This window comes from Anguilla anguilla, chromosome 6 (assembly GCF_013347855.1).
Source record: "Anguilla anguilla isolate fAngAng1 chromosome 6, fAngAng1.pri, whole genome shotgun sequence".
Lineage (NCBI taxonomy): Eukaryota > Metazoa > Chordata > Actinopteri > Anguilliformes > Anguillidae > Anguilla > Anguilla anguilla.
The window spans coordinates 44,031,228-44,050,448 of NC_049206.1; the positions used below are offsets into that span (position 1 = coordinate 44,031,228).

Below are 19,221 nucleotides of genomic sequence, written 5' to 3' on the forward strand. Positions count from 1 at the left end.
GATATTCTTGGTAGTCTAGATATAGAGATCCTCTAGGAGAGAGGATGTAGCTGTTATGTAGCACTATGCAGAGATTAGTTTATGATGTCAACTGATGAACCAACTCATTAAGATTAGCTTTGATGTGCGAGGTGTTGATCCCTGAGTGGAAAGGACAGAAACAGGCGTGTCTTCGGCATAGCAATAATAAAAGCCATGGGAGGATATTATTCTGCCAAGAGATTTTGCTTACGAGGAAAGCAGGACAGTGCCTAGACTGGATCTCGGGCAGACTGCTGTGGTAAGGCAGTGGGACTCCGAGGAAGAGCCGCACCAGGTCACCTGACAGGAGCAGTCCAATGGGAAAGGTGGACCACCAGAGCGATACAGATAGACATAGAGATGTTCAGAGACAAGATGGAATTTATTGTACTATATAATATTCTTTAATAAACATGAATTTAAGAATAGCAAGCAGTATTATCATGCAGGGAACAATTGTCATTGTCATGTTCATTAAATTCACACTGCTCTCAACAAGAGAGAGATTCATATTTATTTGCAGTGTGTATAAAATCAAAGCTTATTTGCAGCTCCTAGCAATGACCAGACTGAATGAATGCAAGAGTGTGCCTGATGAAGCTCCACATTAAAGCTGCCCTGAGAGAAGTCCTTCTAGTCCTTATTTACTAGCTGCTCTTCCAACGTCTGATGAGGGATAATGACCAGGATTTCTAGGATAGGCTGGGCTTCAAGAGCAAGGCTATCTCAGGAGGGCAGCAATTTACCTGATTGGTCTGCTAGAGGACATTAACCTGTGCACCATCTACACAGGTAGGTGTGACCATTCGAAAAAGGCATTGAGCTGACCTGCCACATTCATAGACGCTACCCTTAAGATCAAGCAAATGACTAAAAACACAAAGGCTCTTTTTTATTCGCCTTAAAATAAAATCTCTCTATCCGACTTGTCACCATTTTCAGGCCCTCATATAATGGTGGTGTTAATGCTCTTGGAGTAAATCCTAGCCGATCTTCGATGCATGATTTCAGTTGATATGGATTTACTATAGTGTGTGGTTAGGGCTTGCATTTTCCCCAAGAATAGGCAAATTAATAATTCACTCTGTAACCCAGTATTCCCATAATGGGGTTATTGAGAGGGCTTTAGATGGGTCACAAGGTGGATCTTGAGGGAAAATTCTGTATATTATATATAGGGCCAGTGTGGGATAAGGGTTTTTGTTTTAGCCCGGCACTACAACACTTGATTCAACTAAATAACTAATCATGGCCTTCAATCAAGGGAAATCAGGTGTCTTAGTGCTGGACTAAAATGAAAACCTGCACCCACACCAGCCCTTTTGAGATGAGATCAGGGACCCCTGTTCTACACAGTCACCAGAAGTTAAATGCAAAGTCGAAGCTGTACCCTGAATATAGCTGGTTTTAGATGTGAAACAATATCAAACTTAGTTCTGAATATATGTTAGGCTACACGTAAGTGGACGGCAGAAATGGTTTCTTCTTATTGCTATTAGTGTGTCCACAGAACCACTGCTAATGTTCTCTGCTTCCAGTGGTGTAGATCTCTACTGACACCCAGTGGAGCTGAAAGAATAGCAATGCTGCTGCAGGTCACAAAGACCTTGAAAGAAGAAGGCAACAAAGTGAAAAGAAAGTATCAATGGTAAAACACCTGCTCAGTGTCGCTAGCCAGAAAGTGCAACATTTTACCCAAACGTGTTTGACATTCCTCCTCCATCATAGGCCCCTCCCTCTACTCTAGAGCCCCTGCTACTGGAGTGATACAGGGTTTCCTGGTCCCCCCCCCCCGCCTTATAATCAAAAGTTCAGAACCAAGCGACCAGAAGAGATCAGTCAGCTGAGTAATAATGAACACTCACACGGAAGGCCTCAAGACACCAGGTTTGGGGATCCCTGCTCTGTGCCATCATAAAGAGCTAGTTTAGGAAATTATTCAATCTACACAAAGGGTGCCTGAAACTCATTCCTTGGGGACTCCTCTGAATGCTGGCTTTCTCAAAGCAAATAGTGAATGACTAAAACTGTCATGGTGCTCATAATAACATAAACAAACATGAAAGAACTAAATAAATGTATGTTTTTGACAGTTTTAATTGATGAAGCTAGATTGGCCCAAGATCTACACAATAAACCTTTCAGTGTTAATTCAACTTGCAGTTTATCAGCCTGTTAGGGATAAACCTGTACTCCATACTCCACACCCCAGAGCTGATTCAACACTGCACAGTGCAGGCCTACACAGAACTCGTTGTCTTGGCTATAAGAATCATTTGACTATTCACAGTTTAAGAGTAATATCGGGTAATAATTTGAAGACAATTTAAATGAACTTAATGCAATATCACTTGTATAAAGGGGAAAAGGGGAAAGTTCCTCCTGGTCATGCCCTAAACTTTGGATCTTAGAACTGACATTGTTGGCATGTGATGATTTTGCCACAGTTCTGTTTGCACACTGGCTTTTTACTGCAACTGTGTGTGTGCCTTTATATAGTATATATATAAAAAACTTCATAAATGAGTGGAGAAACATAGCAAGTGCAGGTGCTTCCATACAGGTGTATTGCAAGACACAATTAAACTACCAACATCCTATCACGCTCTGCGGCATGAATAAAAATGCTGAGCAGGCCCAGCTGACCTAGATTGTGGATCAAAATGGCAAGAGGAAAAGGTCTAAGTGACTTTGAAAGAGGGTTCATTATTGGGGCATGGATAGCAGACGCTTCAGTCACAAAGCCTGCTCAACTGGTTGGTGTTTCAACAGGAATTGTGATTAAAGTGGCATCTACATTTAGACCTATGGAAAAGACATCAGTAAATAGGGTCAGAAATTGTGGTTGAAAGCGCACATTCGATGGTTGTGATACTTGTGTATTAGTGCAATATGTAAGGAAAAACAGAAGAGCAACTCTTCTTTAGGTGACTGAGAATGTCACTGCAGGACATGATCAGATTTTGTCTGCAAGAACAGTCCATCAACAACTACATAGAGAGGGATATTATAGTAGGGCTACAGTGCATAAACAAAGACAAAATCACATTTGAGAGTTCAGTGGACACATCACTGTTAATTCCAGTTTACACAACTGTCTTATCTCTGAGTATTATAGTCATTTTGATTGTTGATATTCTCTTCGTCTGAAAATGTGTGTTTTTACGTGTTTCCCCCATTAAATAAATAAATAAATACTATACAAATTATCTTTTAGTGAAAAAGTGAAAATAAAAAGAAAAGTAGCATCTGAATATTAGGCAGAGAAGTAATCATTTTGGCCTATAATGAAATTGCCTCTACTGGAAAACTATATCTTCTTTATAAATTAAAGAGTGGTACACCTGATAGCTTACACATTCTAGTATTACAATCAAGTAAGACTCATATCAAATTTATGTCAAATGGATTGTTGTTGGCTTTTCCAAATCATTCAAATAGCCAGAAATGCATAGTTTGGCATATGTGAGCTAAATGTAATTGCCTCTGCTGGAAAAACTATATGCACTTTATGAATGAGAGCTGGGTAAAACTGTTAGCTTAGACATCTAGTATTACAATCCAACAAGACTCATATCAAATTTACAGCATACACATTGTTTCTGGCTTTTCATTGTCACCTGAGTAGCCACAAATACACACTGTGAACATACTGCATGTACCAAATGTAATTGCATTGACTGGAAAATAGAACTATGACTTACATACTTTATGAATGAAAGCAGGGTAAAAACACATAGCTTAGACCTTCTAGTATTACAACCCGGTGGTACACATATCAAATGTAGGCTATATCAGACTGATTGTTGCTGGCTTTTTCCCGGTCACCCAATTAGCCACAATTGCATAGTGTGCATATATATGCCACTTGCAAATGAATGCAGACTGAATTCTCTGCATGCTAACCTGCTTGCGGTGAGTTATCTCAGGTGACAGCTGTTGCTATATGCATTCCATGATCTACCAGTGCAAAGGTGGTTACTGATACGATGTTGAAAGGAATCCGGAATTTGTAACAAAGCACACCTGATGCACTTGCGTAACTAAATGTGGATTTTAACCTCTCCAATTTAAGGTTGGCTCTCAAACCATTGCATTATTAAATGCAAATGTTAAGGATATCTGAATTTCATTGGCCCTACTTCCCATGAGTAATTTGCATCATAGCCTGTTATGCTTGATTCTTAAGTATTTTGTCTGCCAGCAACCTGTGCCAACAAAAACTGTGCGTTCATTGTGTTTATTGGTCTGAGGATGTGTGTGAGAGCTGAAATAATGTTTTTAGTGCTTTGAGAGTGGTCTGTGTTTTGTTTTTACTGACGTGGACAATGATCTTGATAAGCCCTTTGGCTACATTACTGACTATTTTAACTTTGTGCGGACAATGTTGCACCATGTAAAAAAAAAAAGTGTTTTCTAGTTGTGTTCATAAAAGCCTTAAGGAGGCCCAGAAAGAACGGAAAAGAAAAACAATGGAAGGTAAATATAAGCTGAAGTGCGAGGGGCAGTTAAATTACAGTAACACAGAAAGCATGTAGAACGGCATGAAATTATTAACTGGCTGTAATACCTCTAATCGAAGCCTATGCAGAGGCTCACTGAATGCCAGTGATGCAAATATATTTCACAAGCATGATTTCTCACCAGGACACAAGCAGGTTCACTGAACGCTGAACTGATCTCCAAGCTGATAACACTGATAAGTGTAAGCCCATCATGCCGTCTGTTGAGGTTCATACCGAAGTAAAATACTCTGAAGTTAAAATGTCTGCAGGTTTGGATGGAGTCAAGCCAAAAAAACTTTGTGACTGTGCAGATCATCCGTGTGGAATTCTCTGTCAGCTTCTTTCACTTTTGCTCTCCATTTCAAAGATTCTGTTAAGCTGATAAACCTCTTGCATTATGCCTATTCATAAGAAAGCAAGAGCCCAGGTTGTACAATTTTCAGGGCTATTGCCTTAAATTCTCAGATCGTGAAATGCGTTTGAGCAGTTAGAAGGTATAGTGTGTGTACTAGGGGCGACACGGTACAGTGGGTAGCACTGTCGCCTCCCAGCAAGAAGGTTGTGGGTTCCAATCTTGGCTTGGTGCCTTTCTGTGTGTAGTTTGCATGTAAGCTAATTGGAGACTATAAACTGTACAGTATGAGTGTGTGAGTGAATGGTGTGTGTGCCCTGCGATGGATTGGCGGCCTGTCCTGGGTGTATTCCTGCCTCTCGCCAATGCACACAGAGATAGGCTCCAGCACCTCCCATGACCCTGCTCAGGATAAGCGGGTATAGATAATGGATGGATGTATGTGTACCATTTCCAGAACCCCTTTTGCAATTTGCATGTGGGAAGAAAATGGGAGCAGATGGTGTGTTATGCTCCATGCCGAATTTCGTACACAACACTACTGTACAAAACTACAGGATTAGAGCCACCACTGCTCGGATCTTTGGAAAGCCTGAGGAGTGTTGAGTACTCTGGCCTGTGTATCCATTTTAACATACTCTCTATCAATGTGCCAAGTTTCACAAGAATCACCAATCTAGTCAAGCGAAAACTAAGAAAAAAAGGAAAAGGGTAATACTATTACTAAATGGTCACCAGTTCAAGATCGTGATGATCATTAAGCCACACATGAGGAGGAGATTATTCACTGAAGCAGGTTTTAAATCTCTATGGAGGAACAGTATTAATTAATTAATTTGTTTGATTGGGCCTTGGTTGAGATAGAGTGTGGATGTAAATCTATAGCACCACCTAGTGGCCAATGTGCTAAATATTTTGCTAAGGCAAGAGTTCACCATCTGAACAAAACATGAAATTTGGTAAGGTACAATTGAGGGCCAGGCCCTCATTTTCAATGTAGCCGAGATTACAAAAGCAATTAAGACACAATAAGTATAATAAAAGACCACAGGATATAGCAACAGTAAAACCAACATAGAATATAATAATAATAACTAGAATAAAATAAAATAAAATATAATAAAATAAAATAAAATAAAATAAAATAAAATCAAGCACAGATAAGATCAAAAACAGATACAATCAGAGACAGGAATGTTCAAAACCAGCGATCTAAACTGCCCATAAGTTGGTAGAGAACTGATTTTCAGCAATTGTTGAAGCTCATTCCAGGAGGATGGGGCACTAAAATGGAATGCTGACTTTCCAATTTCTGATCGAGCCCGAGGGACCTTAAGCATAAGCAAGCCATTTGACCGGGTTAGGTAGGGTCCAGAGCCCCACTCTGACATCATTGTAATATAAGGTGGAAGCATTCCGACCATGATAAACAATGATTAAAGATAAACACATACCAGTGTTTATCACGCCTCTCTGCCAGAGAAGACAGACCCACCTTGGCATAGAGGACACGGTGGTGGGTACCATAACTAACGCCTGTGATAAATCTGAGGGCAGAGTGATAGACTGTGTCCAAGCGCTTAAGAGTAGAAGGAGCAGCAATTCTATAAATAATATTACCATAGTCCAACACTGAAAGAAAAACTGCTTCAACAATTTTTTTTTTACTGATTATTATTATTATTATTATATAAAGCAGCATGGTGGTGCACACAGTGACACCCGTCTGGGCCTTTCTGTGTGGAGTTTGCATGCTCTCCTCGTGTCCACGTGGGTTTCCTCTGGGTACTATAGGGTTAATGTTTTCATGGAATGGTTATTTTCGTTCAATAACATAGCGCTCAACTCTGACTGGGTTGTTTCATTGAAGAAACGGCTCATTCAACCATCATTCATCAGCAATTCTTGAAATCTATGAATTAACACCGTGTTATGTCACCACTTGATTTGCAACATTTTAAAAAATACCATTTTGATATAGAAAGTTAATTTCATTGCTCTGCACTGTAAAATGTATAGCTGAATATATTCATTGTCAGTTGATTTAATGCCTCTTCCAACTTATGTTCAACATCAGGGACACCCGGAGGTAACAGCTCAAATTCAGGTTGACAGCTGAAATGTCATACAATGGTCTTCTAGATTACATAAATTTAAGCCACAGCTGATATCAATGGAAAGGCTACATCTTCAATATTGAATGGCTGTTCATTAATTTTCAGAGTATGAATTTACACATTCAGTATTCGACTTCCTGGGATCTTCTGTATTTCCTGGAAAGAGATTCTCTTGTTCATAGTTTGGGCTGGCTTAGGATGGATCAGTACAATAGGAAAACTGTGCTACTTAACTTTTGCTTCAAAATTCCCAACTTCACATTTAAAAAATTTTAATGTAATTTTTAGTACATGGGGTGTGATGGATGGCAATCAGCACCAGAGGGCACTCTAGGTCCTTAATATGACTCATTCTGCTTTGGGGTCCCATTAGTGTTCAAGATGTTCAACTGATATCCGGTGGCCAAATACCAAACCACCACAGATGCACTCTTGACTTCTTGATCAATGAAGAATAAAAAGAGTTATTCATATAAATAAAAATGTCTCCAGGTCTGCATATGCACGTTGTCAAAATACCTCCCTCTTATGACAGAAAAAGTAATAGATATGCATATTTTTTGAAGATGTTTTTTCCTCAAATATGCAATACATAGTTTTATATTAAAAATAAATAGTATGTGTTAAATGTTGCCCAAAATGCACCATTTAAAAAACCAGGCCCCAGGAACATGTAATTGAAGATCCCTATTTCATAATCCAATGCACTTTATTTATTCAAAAGTATTGCGTACATATTTATATGTGTGTATATAGCTACGTAGGCTCAACATACCACAAATGTGGTTAGTTAAATAATTTTAAAAATAATAATTATTTGTATTATTATGATGGTAAAGAGAATTTAGAAAGTTTGTAAAGTAAGATTGTTAATCTTTCTCTCAAAATGTCCTCCCACAGGATTACCTTTGCAAGAATTTCAGAATATAATTGTATTCAGTACCAAACTGAGTCTACAGTTATTCCAGAGCAGAATGCCAGAAGACGAGGTTTCAGGAGTGGGCAGAGTGTCAGTAAATTTGCCCTTCCATTTACCTTGTGCCATTATTCGTCCTCACAGGAGCACCTTGACGACACATCGTTGACGCACTGCAATTTCATCTTCAGGCAATTTCATCTTCAATCACATTTTCATGAAATTCTTTCAATAAACATACCCCTCCTCCATCTGTATACTGTCTGTGAAGGTGTCTGCAGTTTGTATTGACTGTTATATTGCCTGGATGATACATAATTAGGACAGGGCCAAATCAACCCTTCTCTGCTGGCCTCAATGATATCTGTCCTGTCCCAGGGGACAAGAGCATCCAGCAAAAGACATTTCAGGCACTCCTGCCTGGTTCTGGGATTAATACCTTCAGCACAAGCTTGGTGCTGTCATACACCTCCCATGGGAGCAGTTATAAAACGCCTGATTACTCAGAAATATCCAGTGTGCGACCGGTTTTGGGCAAGTTTGGACTGTGTCGCTATTGCATAGGCCAAAGGACTGTAGATATTTGATGGGCTGGGCAGTCCACCAATATGTTGGGCAGGAACAACATTGGACACCTGTGATGGTATTACTCTCACACACCTCTCATACAAATTTACAACAGCAGTCCCTAGTGTCTGGGAGAAAAATGGTTTTCTCCTCACAGGAATACATCATGTGCAAAATATGCAATAATTTTTAAGAGGAAAAATTGGGAAAATGTGTGAGAAAGCCACAGATGTTCATCTGCTCAGAGGAGAGTTGTTACAAATAACCCTGAAGTCATTTATGGTATTCGCATAATATGAGAAAGAAAGTATTTTAAAGAAATCTGAAAAACTATAGAATGGACCAGTCTGCTCTCAACTGATGTTTTAAATCTGCAATAACCCACCGACTCAATCTGTGAGGAGCTGCCTACCAAGTACTAAGATAAAAAAAAATTATCTGATCATCAGTTCCTGGTCTGGTGTTGAATGAGTGAAGGACCCTTTGGTCACTCACAGAGCTTAATTTGGGATTCATTGGAGCTTCCTCCCAGATGCTTCAGGCTCTAGTGTAATGTGCCTCCAGGGGAGTGTAGTGATTGGGTTTTGACTGATCGCTAATTAATGAGGGTGATCTCTATCTCTGTCCACGTGTCCATGAGTAAGAGAGAGAGTGTGTGTGTTTTCACTCAAGACAGGAAAGCAACAGACTTGTTCATACTGAAAAATTGATGGCTCCATTGGGAAATCATTGCCAGTGGCCATCTTTAGCATCCCAGTGAAGTAGCAATAAGTGGCAATTGAATTGTGACCACCGGTGCTAAGAGGTGGCAATAGGGGGTTGGGTTTTGTGGGAAGGAGGTGGGGGTTTGGAGAGAGGGCACGTGTTAAATAAAGGTTATGCTCTGTAACAGCTGAACGAGATGGCTACAAGTAGCACTTGTAGGATCTGCAGTCCATACCTTAAACTACGCAGCGGCAATTAAAAATAGAGTGTAGTTACCCTGTAGCTTGTCTATACAGACTAGCTTTAAACTATACCACTTCACAATTTTTAAATATAGTATATGAATAATGTCATTTTGTGCCTTTCACAAAATAGCCTCTTGTTTGGTATTTTCAACTACAAATTCCTGTAAGGAAATGAAAACAGAAAAAATGAAAACTGTTCCGGTCTGGTAGACCGGAACAGTTTGGCAAGTAAAATATTGTGATTGACTGTGTCAAAGGCTTTGATCCAAAAATATGCCAAGAGTGTCGGTTTACGTTAATCTGCAAGTCAAAATAATTCGCAATTATTTACCGATTTACAGGTACGTTTTATCCCTTCCCTCTTTCCCCTGTTCCAGCTCAAAAGCCTCCATAGAATTAAACCATATACTTTGGCTCATTTACAGTATGCGGCTAATATTTCATTTCAGCATATGAACTTTATCATATCTCAGATTCATGTTCCAAAACGATTTTGTTAAAAACAAACAAACAAACAAACAAACAAATAAATAAATATAGCCAGGGCGTTGGATAAGCAAGTACCAAAATTGTTCGAATGAAACTGACCAATGGGGGCTAGTAGTCTCATTAAATACACGTAGCCTACTCATTTATTAATTATCATGGTGTGTGCTGGTGTTATCTTCGCCTCTATCGAAGGCGTCCCTTCATTACCATAAATTATCTAGTAGAAATGAGGTGGCCAGATGTCCATAAGTGTGTCATAAATTATCGCTATGCTAATGACCCGCCATTATCATTGAATAATATCATATTAGTGAGGAGATTGTCACTTAATCGGAGGGTTACAACATGCGCGGGTAGGCTACAGTAGGCCTATATTGATTGCGGATGCAAACAGCTTTCACGCGATTTTGTTTCGTAACTCCGACCAACACACTTACTCCTTGATCAGACGTTCTTTTGAGAAAAAAGCGCATAATGTAAGCACTATGTAGGCATGAATAAATGAATGGTCCTTTATGGGCTACACTAGATTTTTTTTAATACAGAGAGAAATAACAGACACCCAAACGGCTGATCTATCTTCACAGGCCTGTCCTGGACAGGCTCGTCTGGTTGATTACAAAATCCCCGAAACAAACTGACTTGAATGGCAGCAAAATAAAACAACAATCTGAAAATATTGCTGAAAAAGGTCTTGACGAATGCTTGCCTTTAAAAACGTTCTATAGAGAAAACCTTATAGTCGGGACGGGTGCGAAAATAAATCTGTCTACTTCTACCTAGTTCACCTTTCTCTTTCTCTTTGACATAGTTCCACGTTAGCGCAAATTTACGTCTGATTTCAGCGTTTTTAATTTGGACGTCACAAATGTCAGAAACTAATTCTATTTAGGCCCTTATTGAAAAAAATAATTCAGCATAAATATGCATTGTGAACTTGGCTAGTCTCATCCAAAAACACAAAAGTTCTGTATGTAATCCTTTGCATCAAAATATGAGTTTATTCAAAGCTTGATTTTCATAGAAATTATCTATACGATACATAAATAAATAGTCGAAACAAATATATACGCCGTAATCTTTTATGTTTTAGTGAAACAATAATGCGTGTGATCATTCGAGCATAATGAATTCGAACATAAATCAGGACATTCAGCTTTTGCCTATATCTTTTCTTTGCCTATATCTAATTAACAACGCAATGAAGGCAATACACAATATGAACCGCAGACTATTATTACAACTGTGAAAAAGAAGTGGGTGTCATCATTGCGTCCATGTTGTTAACTGTTGCTTTTTCTTTCTTTCTTTTGGTCATAACAAATAAAATAAAGTCAGATTGAAATGTAGCCTACCTCACATGTAAATAAATTCAATTCTAACGGTGTTCATTCAATTCAAAAGACACCACTTACAATTATAATTAGAGTTGAATTAACACGGGACATTTTACTGTGCATCAAAATATGTCGTTTTGGCGTAAATGAAAGGCATTGGAATTGCCTTGTTGGGAGCAGTTCCATTGTGTGCTTTCTCGTCTGTGATTGGTCGCTGAGCTCTAACCCTTGTGGTGATTGACCTGTTGGATTTAAAGCTATTTCCACGGGAGATATCGCGCACTGTACAATTGTGTGTGCACATCACAGCAGGTGGTTGCAGAATTAGTTTGAAAGTAGTTAAACCATGACAGGGAGAGATGGAGCAGTATTGTGGCAAAGTTTAAATAAACTTAAAACACCCTCCGAATACATACCAAACTTCAGCAACCAAGAAACGAAAAACAACACTACACAACCGGCCAGATGTAGGGGTTTCGGAATACAGGATATTTTAGGATTGGACAAAGAGATTCCTTCAGCACCTCGAAGTTTGATGGGGTTTCTTTCCGATGCAGAGCACATGCAAGACGCTGTATCCATGCTTGTCCCCCCAAGTTTCCAATTGGGGATGGGATTGATTGGGCCGGGACGAATACATACATTTTACAGCCAGCATGCGTTTTTGGAGATCATGTCTGAGGCACAGCATGCGCACCTGCAGCCTCTTAACCGAAAGGTGGGAACGGTGGACACAGACGAATCCGCTAGTTCAGGTAGGAAAGCGCTTCCTCACAATTTCTAAAAACATTTGTTTTTGTTGTTGTTGTTGTTGTTGTTGTTATTATTATTATTATTATTATTATTATTATTATTATTATTATTGTCCCTTTTAGTGGGATCAAATACATGATAATGCGCATGGTCTTACATCATTCAAAGCAAAACGCCCCCCAAGAAGTTCTTTACTGTGAACATGTTGTTAAATGTGATTTCTTGACGTGACGGCTACTGTATCACTGCTATTTCGAACTGCTGTACAATACCCTATATTTTAATTTAATTGAATTGGAGCTGAGTCGCGTGCTGTTTCCACAACCATTAGGTTTTTCAGATTGTTATTTAGGCCGGTCATAATAGCCTACTGTGGCTTATTCTATTTTTTCAGACTCAGAAGATGTGTCTTCCAGTGAAAAATTATCCAGATCTTCACAGAGCCTAATCAATAAACGAAAGAAGAGACGACATCGGTAAGCATCTACTTTAATACACAGCACATTTGTGCTCACTAACTAACTAACAAACTAACTAACTAACTAACTAACTAACTAACTAACTAAATAAATAAATAAATATTTTCCTTGTTAAATTTTATAATGCGGACACCTGGTAGTAAACTAGCTTTAGCACATTTAAAACATTTTAGCACTCAACAAGGGGAAACCACACGTAATCATATATGGCGTTTTAATACGTAAAATAAGTCTATTCTTTGTACATTTATTCAGCGTTTGGCGTTTAGCCTGTTTCTATAAGGAGTAACAGTAGTTTACTGACATTAATTAATTAATTCACGGTCGTGGTCATCAGATTGTCTGTGAAAGTAGAATTTGGATGTATCAATGTTTAAAAGGATTTTCGAGGACTATAGAAGAGGCCTATTTTGCCTGCCTTTTCTCAGACTGTTGATTTGTTTAAATAGGTATGTCTAATTGAGGTGTTTTTTATTTCGTCCTGTGCATAGGCTATGTTAAAGAGAGCGACGTCCGCGCGTCCGCGATTACGCGGAATAGGCATAAAATAACAAGGATCGATTTTATTAATCTATTCTCATTTTTCAGGTCCAATACTGCCCGTTTAGTCATTCTTGTTTACCTATTTATCGACGTAGTTTTCGTTTGATACATTTTCTTTAATTCTATAATTCAGTTCAATATTCTTTGTAAAGCTTTTACAGATACCTTTATACAAACACGTTATACAGAAAACAACGATATATAGGCTAACTACTATATAATGTATATTATGTTATCTTATACAACATGACTGTAAAAAGAAAACAATGTGTTTGATTTGAAATATTAAATTGTCGCAATATTCTGTAGGCTATATGTAATATCAACATATAGTACAAATTTTCAATTTATATGGCCATGCTAAGTATTATGTCCTAAGTATCATTAAACTTATGCAACTAACAATTAATATTCTGCCCAGCTGAGGTGCAAAGTGATTCATTTTAGATATTTCTATTCGTATTTTCTAATAGACCTGTAAATTCACGAATTGATTACTTTAGGCTATGCTTTTTAAAATAGCTGTTCTTCTTATTTTGAAAAGCAGTGCGGCTACCATGGTTCAAAGACATAAATGAGGAGGAAATTCATTATGTGAAGACATTATATTATGTTAGATTCTGTTCTGAAGGACATCCATAATGGACGAATAAGAAACTAGATTTATAATGCTTCTTTAGTCATGACATATTTTATATTCAAACATTTCCTCTATAAGAAACTTTGCAATCCAGACTGTTTTCTGAAAAGATTTTTGTTTCAAATGACAGAGAAAGGCTTTTTGGTGAGGGGAACATTAGTACGCAATGGGAACATTAGAATATAGATTAGAATAGAATAGAATAACATGAACTTTATTGTCCAAGAAAGCTGGAGAATTGTCTTTGTCATGGCCAATGGTATTTTAAAATGACGTCCCAAAGGTAGAACCTCAAACTCAGAAGGGAGAGGGTGGTTTGGGTCCTTTGCTTCCGTGTGAGCTTTCCTGCATGTGTCATAAAGTCACTGTTTCTGCTGCCTGCCAACTGTTACCATTTGCATCTTATACATAGTAAAATGTACAGCGTTAATTCAACCTTATCAGAGTACATACAAGTCCAATAGGGTTTACATGTACTCTGTAAGAGTTGATTTAACATTGAATATTTTACTGCATATTCAAACTGTAATGGTTCATGTTGGTTTGCTACAGCTGAAGTAAGGTGATTGCATACAACTTTCCCCATGCCTATAGACATTATGGATGTTAAAGCAACAGGGCAGAAGTCATTGAAGGATTTGGAATAGAATCCTGGCTTTGCTGGAGTAGAGACTATACTATAGAACGATTTTGGTTATTGTGCCCCCTCCAGAACCGTTTTCACCTCTTACCAGCTGGACGAGTTAGAGAAGGCCTTTAATGATGCGCACTACCCCGATATGTACGCAAGGGAGATGCTGTCCATGAGGACTGAACTTCCTGAGGACAGGATACAGGTACAACATCTCTATCCGTCTTTACCACCCTCCCTTCCTCCCTGTCTGTCTGTACCCTGCCCCCTTTGTGTCTACATCTCCTTCCCTGTTGGTTAGGCTACTTGTTGCCTTTTTATTAAAGGTCTTTGAGCCTGTTGATGATGTTTTCATCCTGAGGGATTAAAGCGAGCTGATGCCTCATCTCAAACTCATGGAAATCTCTGTCAAGTGTGAAGTTCGAGGTATACTGGTTGAAAACAGTTTAAATACATCCATGCATCCAATGTGATTTAACTGCATCACCTAAGTGAAATAACAATTTTATAAAACAATGAGTGTAAGGTTGCATTACCCTGATGAAGCCTCTTAGAATCCTTAGTCATAAAAACCATTAGAACGTTCTTGAAAAGGTATGCACGAGGCCGTGCTCCCCCCCCCGCCCGCCCTCCCAACAAACCTCTATATCCCCCCCCCCCACCCCTCCCTCCCCCAATACCGCCCATAATCAAATTGCGGAAAATGTTACTCATCAAGCGTAACTGGCTGTGAAAGTACAGAAAGTATTTTCTAGAGAAAACACCGGTGACCTTATCATAATGAAGCCAGCAGAATATCACAGCATGACCCTGGCAGTCCATCTGTTGCGCCCCATTTTGATTTCATTTTCTTCGCGACTCCTGGCGCATAAATATGTTTATGGAATATCTTCAATTATTTATTTTTCATCGTGAGCAAAATTAACGCCGCCTTTCCTCATCGAACACAGTTAGCTAGATCAGATAAGCTGGCTGCAGCACCCCCAAGAGACAAGCTGACTTAACTGGAGTTAAAATGAAACGGTAACCACATTGAATTAATTAGAACGGGTCAATGACACGGATCCGCGAGGCTCGTCGGGTTTAATTTCCCATGGTATTTCAGCGCCGTTGCCCATCAACTGGGCTCCAAATTAACGTATTTTTCAATCAGCCATCGCTTGCCCCAGAGGTTATCCTACCACGTTTCATTCGTCCACCCCGCTTTCAGTCAGTTTAGTTTTCCAAAACCAGAAACCCAATCTTCTGTAGGATATGATGTAATGATAATCATAAGATTTTAGAAAATCACAGAAAATCTTTTAGATGGTTCCTAATTTGGAATGTGTCCTATGCAGCAGTGGCTTTCAATGCACTGCACACACAATGAAGGGAGGAGAAATTCTGACGCGCGTGTCGCTCCGAGACTGCCGGTAGGCTACCGACAAATGATCATAAAGCACTCTCGTGTATAATAATAATAATAATAATAATAATAATAATAATAATAATAATAATAATAATAAATGTATATTCAGGTGTGGTTCCAGAACCGGCGTGCCAAATGGAGGAAGCGAGAGAAACGCTGGGGCCGCAGCAGTGTGATGGCGGAGTACGGCCTCTACGGCGCCATGGTGCGCCACTCAATCCCGCTGCCTGACTCCGTCCTCAATTCCGCGCAGGATGGTGCTTTGGATTCTTGCGCCCCCTGGCTTCTCGGTAGTACATTGTAGCTGCCTATCATTCTCATCCCCCCATCACCAGATTTTATTTTTTCTTTTTCTCTCTGCCAATACTTCTGTCTCCACTGTTCCAAAATGTCTGAGCCTTATTTTGAACCCACCTGCAACTAATGATACAGCAAAGAATCTCTGAAAATGGTGAATGTAATGGCCATGAGTATAGACTGAGCCCAGAAGTCATATGTTTGAGCTATGTCTCCAGCAAACTATAACCAGCTGTCTGCAGTCTGCAACTCGCTTCATCTTGTAAGTAGTGGTACACATGTACATGCTTGCATGCAGAACATTGGCACAACATTCAGAATATCTGCCTCTTTGTAAGCTGAAATAATAAATGTGATCACAAACTGTGTGCATTAACAGGTTATTCAAAATTTGAGATAGTGGGTCGGAATTCTGACATGAGAAATTGTTACATGTCGTGACAAGGTTCTAAAATTACATTAGGCTATACATTCCAAATGTATTGTCACTGATGGTAAAAAAAAATCTCTAAGCATATTGATGAAAGTGCCCAACCCTTTGCCGTGCTCTGTTAGATCAGTACGCTTACTGTTGGATTGGTAATGCCCACATCTCTGACTAAGGATGTCTTCCCTGTTGTGTCTTTGCCAGGAATGCAGAAAAAGTCCATGGACAGCTTGGCGATGACCTCACGGCAGCTCAGTAAGCAGGAAGCAGGTGAGCGTGAGCCAGAGGAGAAGAGGACAGCGAGCAAATCACCCCACTGCAAGGAGGAACTGAGGGAGAGCAGCATCGCTGCACTCAGGGCGAAAGCGCAGGAGCACAGCGCCTGTGTGCTGAGGGCCGCTTCCTGCGGGGGACCCGAGAGGGTGACGGACGCAGGGAACGGGCCAAAGACACCTGGAAATCACTCAAACACGTCAGAGGAGGAACAAAGTCTTTAACAATACAATTAAACAGACTCTCTCTTTTGATGTTCGATGATCTTGTAGTACTGTAAATCCATTATTCTTCATCACAAATACAAATCTTAATGGCTTAAACTGAAGAAAAAAAGGATTTTCAGTGGGCGTTTTTCTATGTTTTATTGACTGACATTTTTAAATTTCCTTCCTACCTGGGAACGCAAAAAGTCATATTTTGGGGGGCCAAAGGGAACATTATTACCATTTGCTGCCAAAGGGACAGTTCACTTTCTTGGGGTTTCTGATATGATTTCAGTATGTTGTCAACTGGCCCTAATATTTATTTTGTGCAAAGAATGATATTTCAGATATTTAAAGAATTTTCTGTTTACCTACCAACATTACAATGGCTGGAACGCAAACATCTAGGGATTTTGGATTAAAACAAGGAAATACACTTCAAGTTGTTCCAAAGCTTTATAGCAATGTTATGTTTTTATTGGTTTTTCATTTGAACAGATTCATTTTATAGCATTTATTCACACTTATAATGTCGCTTACCAGCCAAGCTGACTTGCTGTTTGAAATCTTCTGCATGTATGCAGTGCCCTCTGGCTTATTTGCTCATAATTATTTGCATCATTGTCATTGGTAAACAATCCTCCTCAGTTCCACATCTGCCATGTTTGGAAAAGGCTTTGCCTGCCAGTCAATTGGAACACCATACACTGCTTTATTCATTTCAGTGGTGAAAAATAATTTCAATACATTTGTTATTATTTAAATAATGTGGCCAGCTAGTTTTCACACAATTTTTTTTACACTGGACTAGCTTTTGGGTACATTGACTTGTATTTGAGTTGTACGATTAACCTGTTAACACTAGAAACACATTCATCAGAGCTATAGCCTTGGATGTGATGTAATAAAAATACAACTCTGTTGTAATTTCACAGTAAAATATCCAGTGTTAATTCAACTCTAACAGAGCACATGAGTACAATAGGGACCATATGTACTCTGTTAGAGTTGATTCAACACTGAACATTTTACTGTGCATGAGAACTCATACGACTGTCAGCCCTACTAATTGCAACAGGTTAATAAATAATTAATTGGGAATAGTCTGCACTAATTAATCAGCAGGACGGCTAATTTCAAATTAGCTTGGTATGAATTGATGTTTGTGAATCCACCCCCAACAGTGATGCACATTTAATTTGTGAAGATAAATCTGACAAGAAAGCTTTCCACAAAATGATGAAACATAGCCTGCTATCTACATTAACTATATCGGTCCTTTGTTCATGATTTTTTCTCTCTTCTTTGTAAAATGAATAGGATCTACAAAATTAACCATAATTGTTATGGAAACACCTCACAGCTAGACCAATGGGAGTTTGTAGCTGGAGGGGAAGGCACAGCGTGTTTTCCCTTGGCTGGTGTGAGTCAAAATCAGAGATGTTATTTATTTTTCCTCTGTTCGTAAGAACAGGGCACAATTATACTTAAGAATGCACTGGATCCGTCGCCACGGGTCAGATATGAATGCGCTGCTCCATATCCCGTTTAAGACTGGCCTGAAACGGACCAGTAACACTTGTTACTCTCCGTTCGCACACGGGGCTATGTTGTCATCAGTGATATATCTGATCTGTCGCCGGACTGTCAATATTCCAATGGGAGCATCAGAATACCCACAAATGAGCGAAACAACACATCAAATATATCCATGACCACAGTAAGTAAGCGTAACAGTTACTATGGTTTACTCTCGTAATCATCTGACTCCAAATGAAATTAGAATTTAAAATTTGGTTTTAACTATACATGGAGCTTGGACTGGTTACACTCGACTCTATTTTATGCCATCATTCCTCAATATATGCTCCCGGGATTAGCACTATTGCTAAATCTCAGTTCGGCGAAGCCTACAGATGGTAGAAGGCTGTCCACCATAATACATGCATTCATTTTTGCATAGACAGTTATGAGCCCAGGACAGTGCGCATTTATCGGGCTCCTTAAGGCGAATTTGACAAGAACCGACGTATAACGCCCAAGGGTCCTCTTAAGCCAAAAACGCCAGAACCAATACAACACCAATCCCGTTAGCGGGCAGATCGTGATCGCCTATCTAACTTGAGGACCTCACTAAAGACTTTCGCTGTACTAGACCCCTGATCAGTGGGTCTTAGTCAGAATTGTCCCCCTGAGTATTTAATCAGTATTTCGGCTGAAAAGAATATAAAATGGATTAGAGTCATGAAGAAAACGGAAGTTAAAAATAAGAAGAATTTATTATCAGGCAGGTAAGTCATTAGCTTAGAA

General features: G+C 39.2%; 1 protein-coding gene across 1 annotated transcript; it reads left to right on the forward strand.

The window, feature by feature from the left end:
- Positions 1-11,600: 11,600 nt before the first annotated feature.
- Positions 11,601-16,929, forward strand: LOC118230193 (visual system homeobox 2-like). The gene is made up of 5 exons (XM_035423005.1): positions 11,601-12,009; positions 12,402-12,483; positions 14,382-14,505; positions 15,818-15,998; positions 16,637-16,929. Exons 1-5 carry the CDS (start codon positions 11,601-11,603, stop codon positions 16,927-16,929), a joined length of 1,089 nt encoding a protein of 362 aa, XP_035278896.1.
- The last annotated feature ends 2,292 nt before the right edge of the window (positions 16,930-19,221 follow it).

Excerpts from the sequence above, each read along its gene's own strand:
- LOC118230193 (XM_035423005.1), top strand. The coding sequence starts at position 11,601 with ATGACAGGGAGAGATGGAGCAGTATTGTGGCAAAGTTTAAATAAACTT. Across the intron at positions 12,484-14,381 it reads CGAAAGAAGAGACGACATCG|AACCGTTTTCACCTCTTACC; the intron begins GTAAGCATCTAC and ends TGCCCCCTCCAG. Across the intron at positions 14,506-15,817 it reads TTCCTGAGGACAGGATACAG|GTGTGGTTCCAGAACCGGCG; the intron begins GTACAACATCTC and ends ATGTATATTCAG.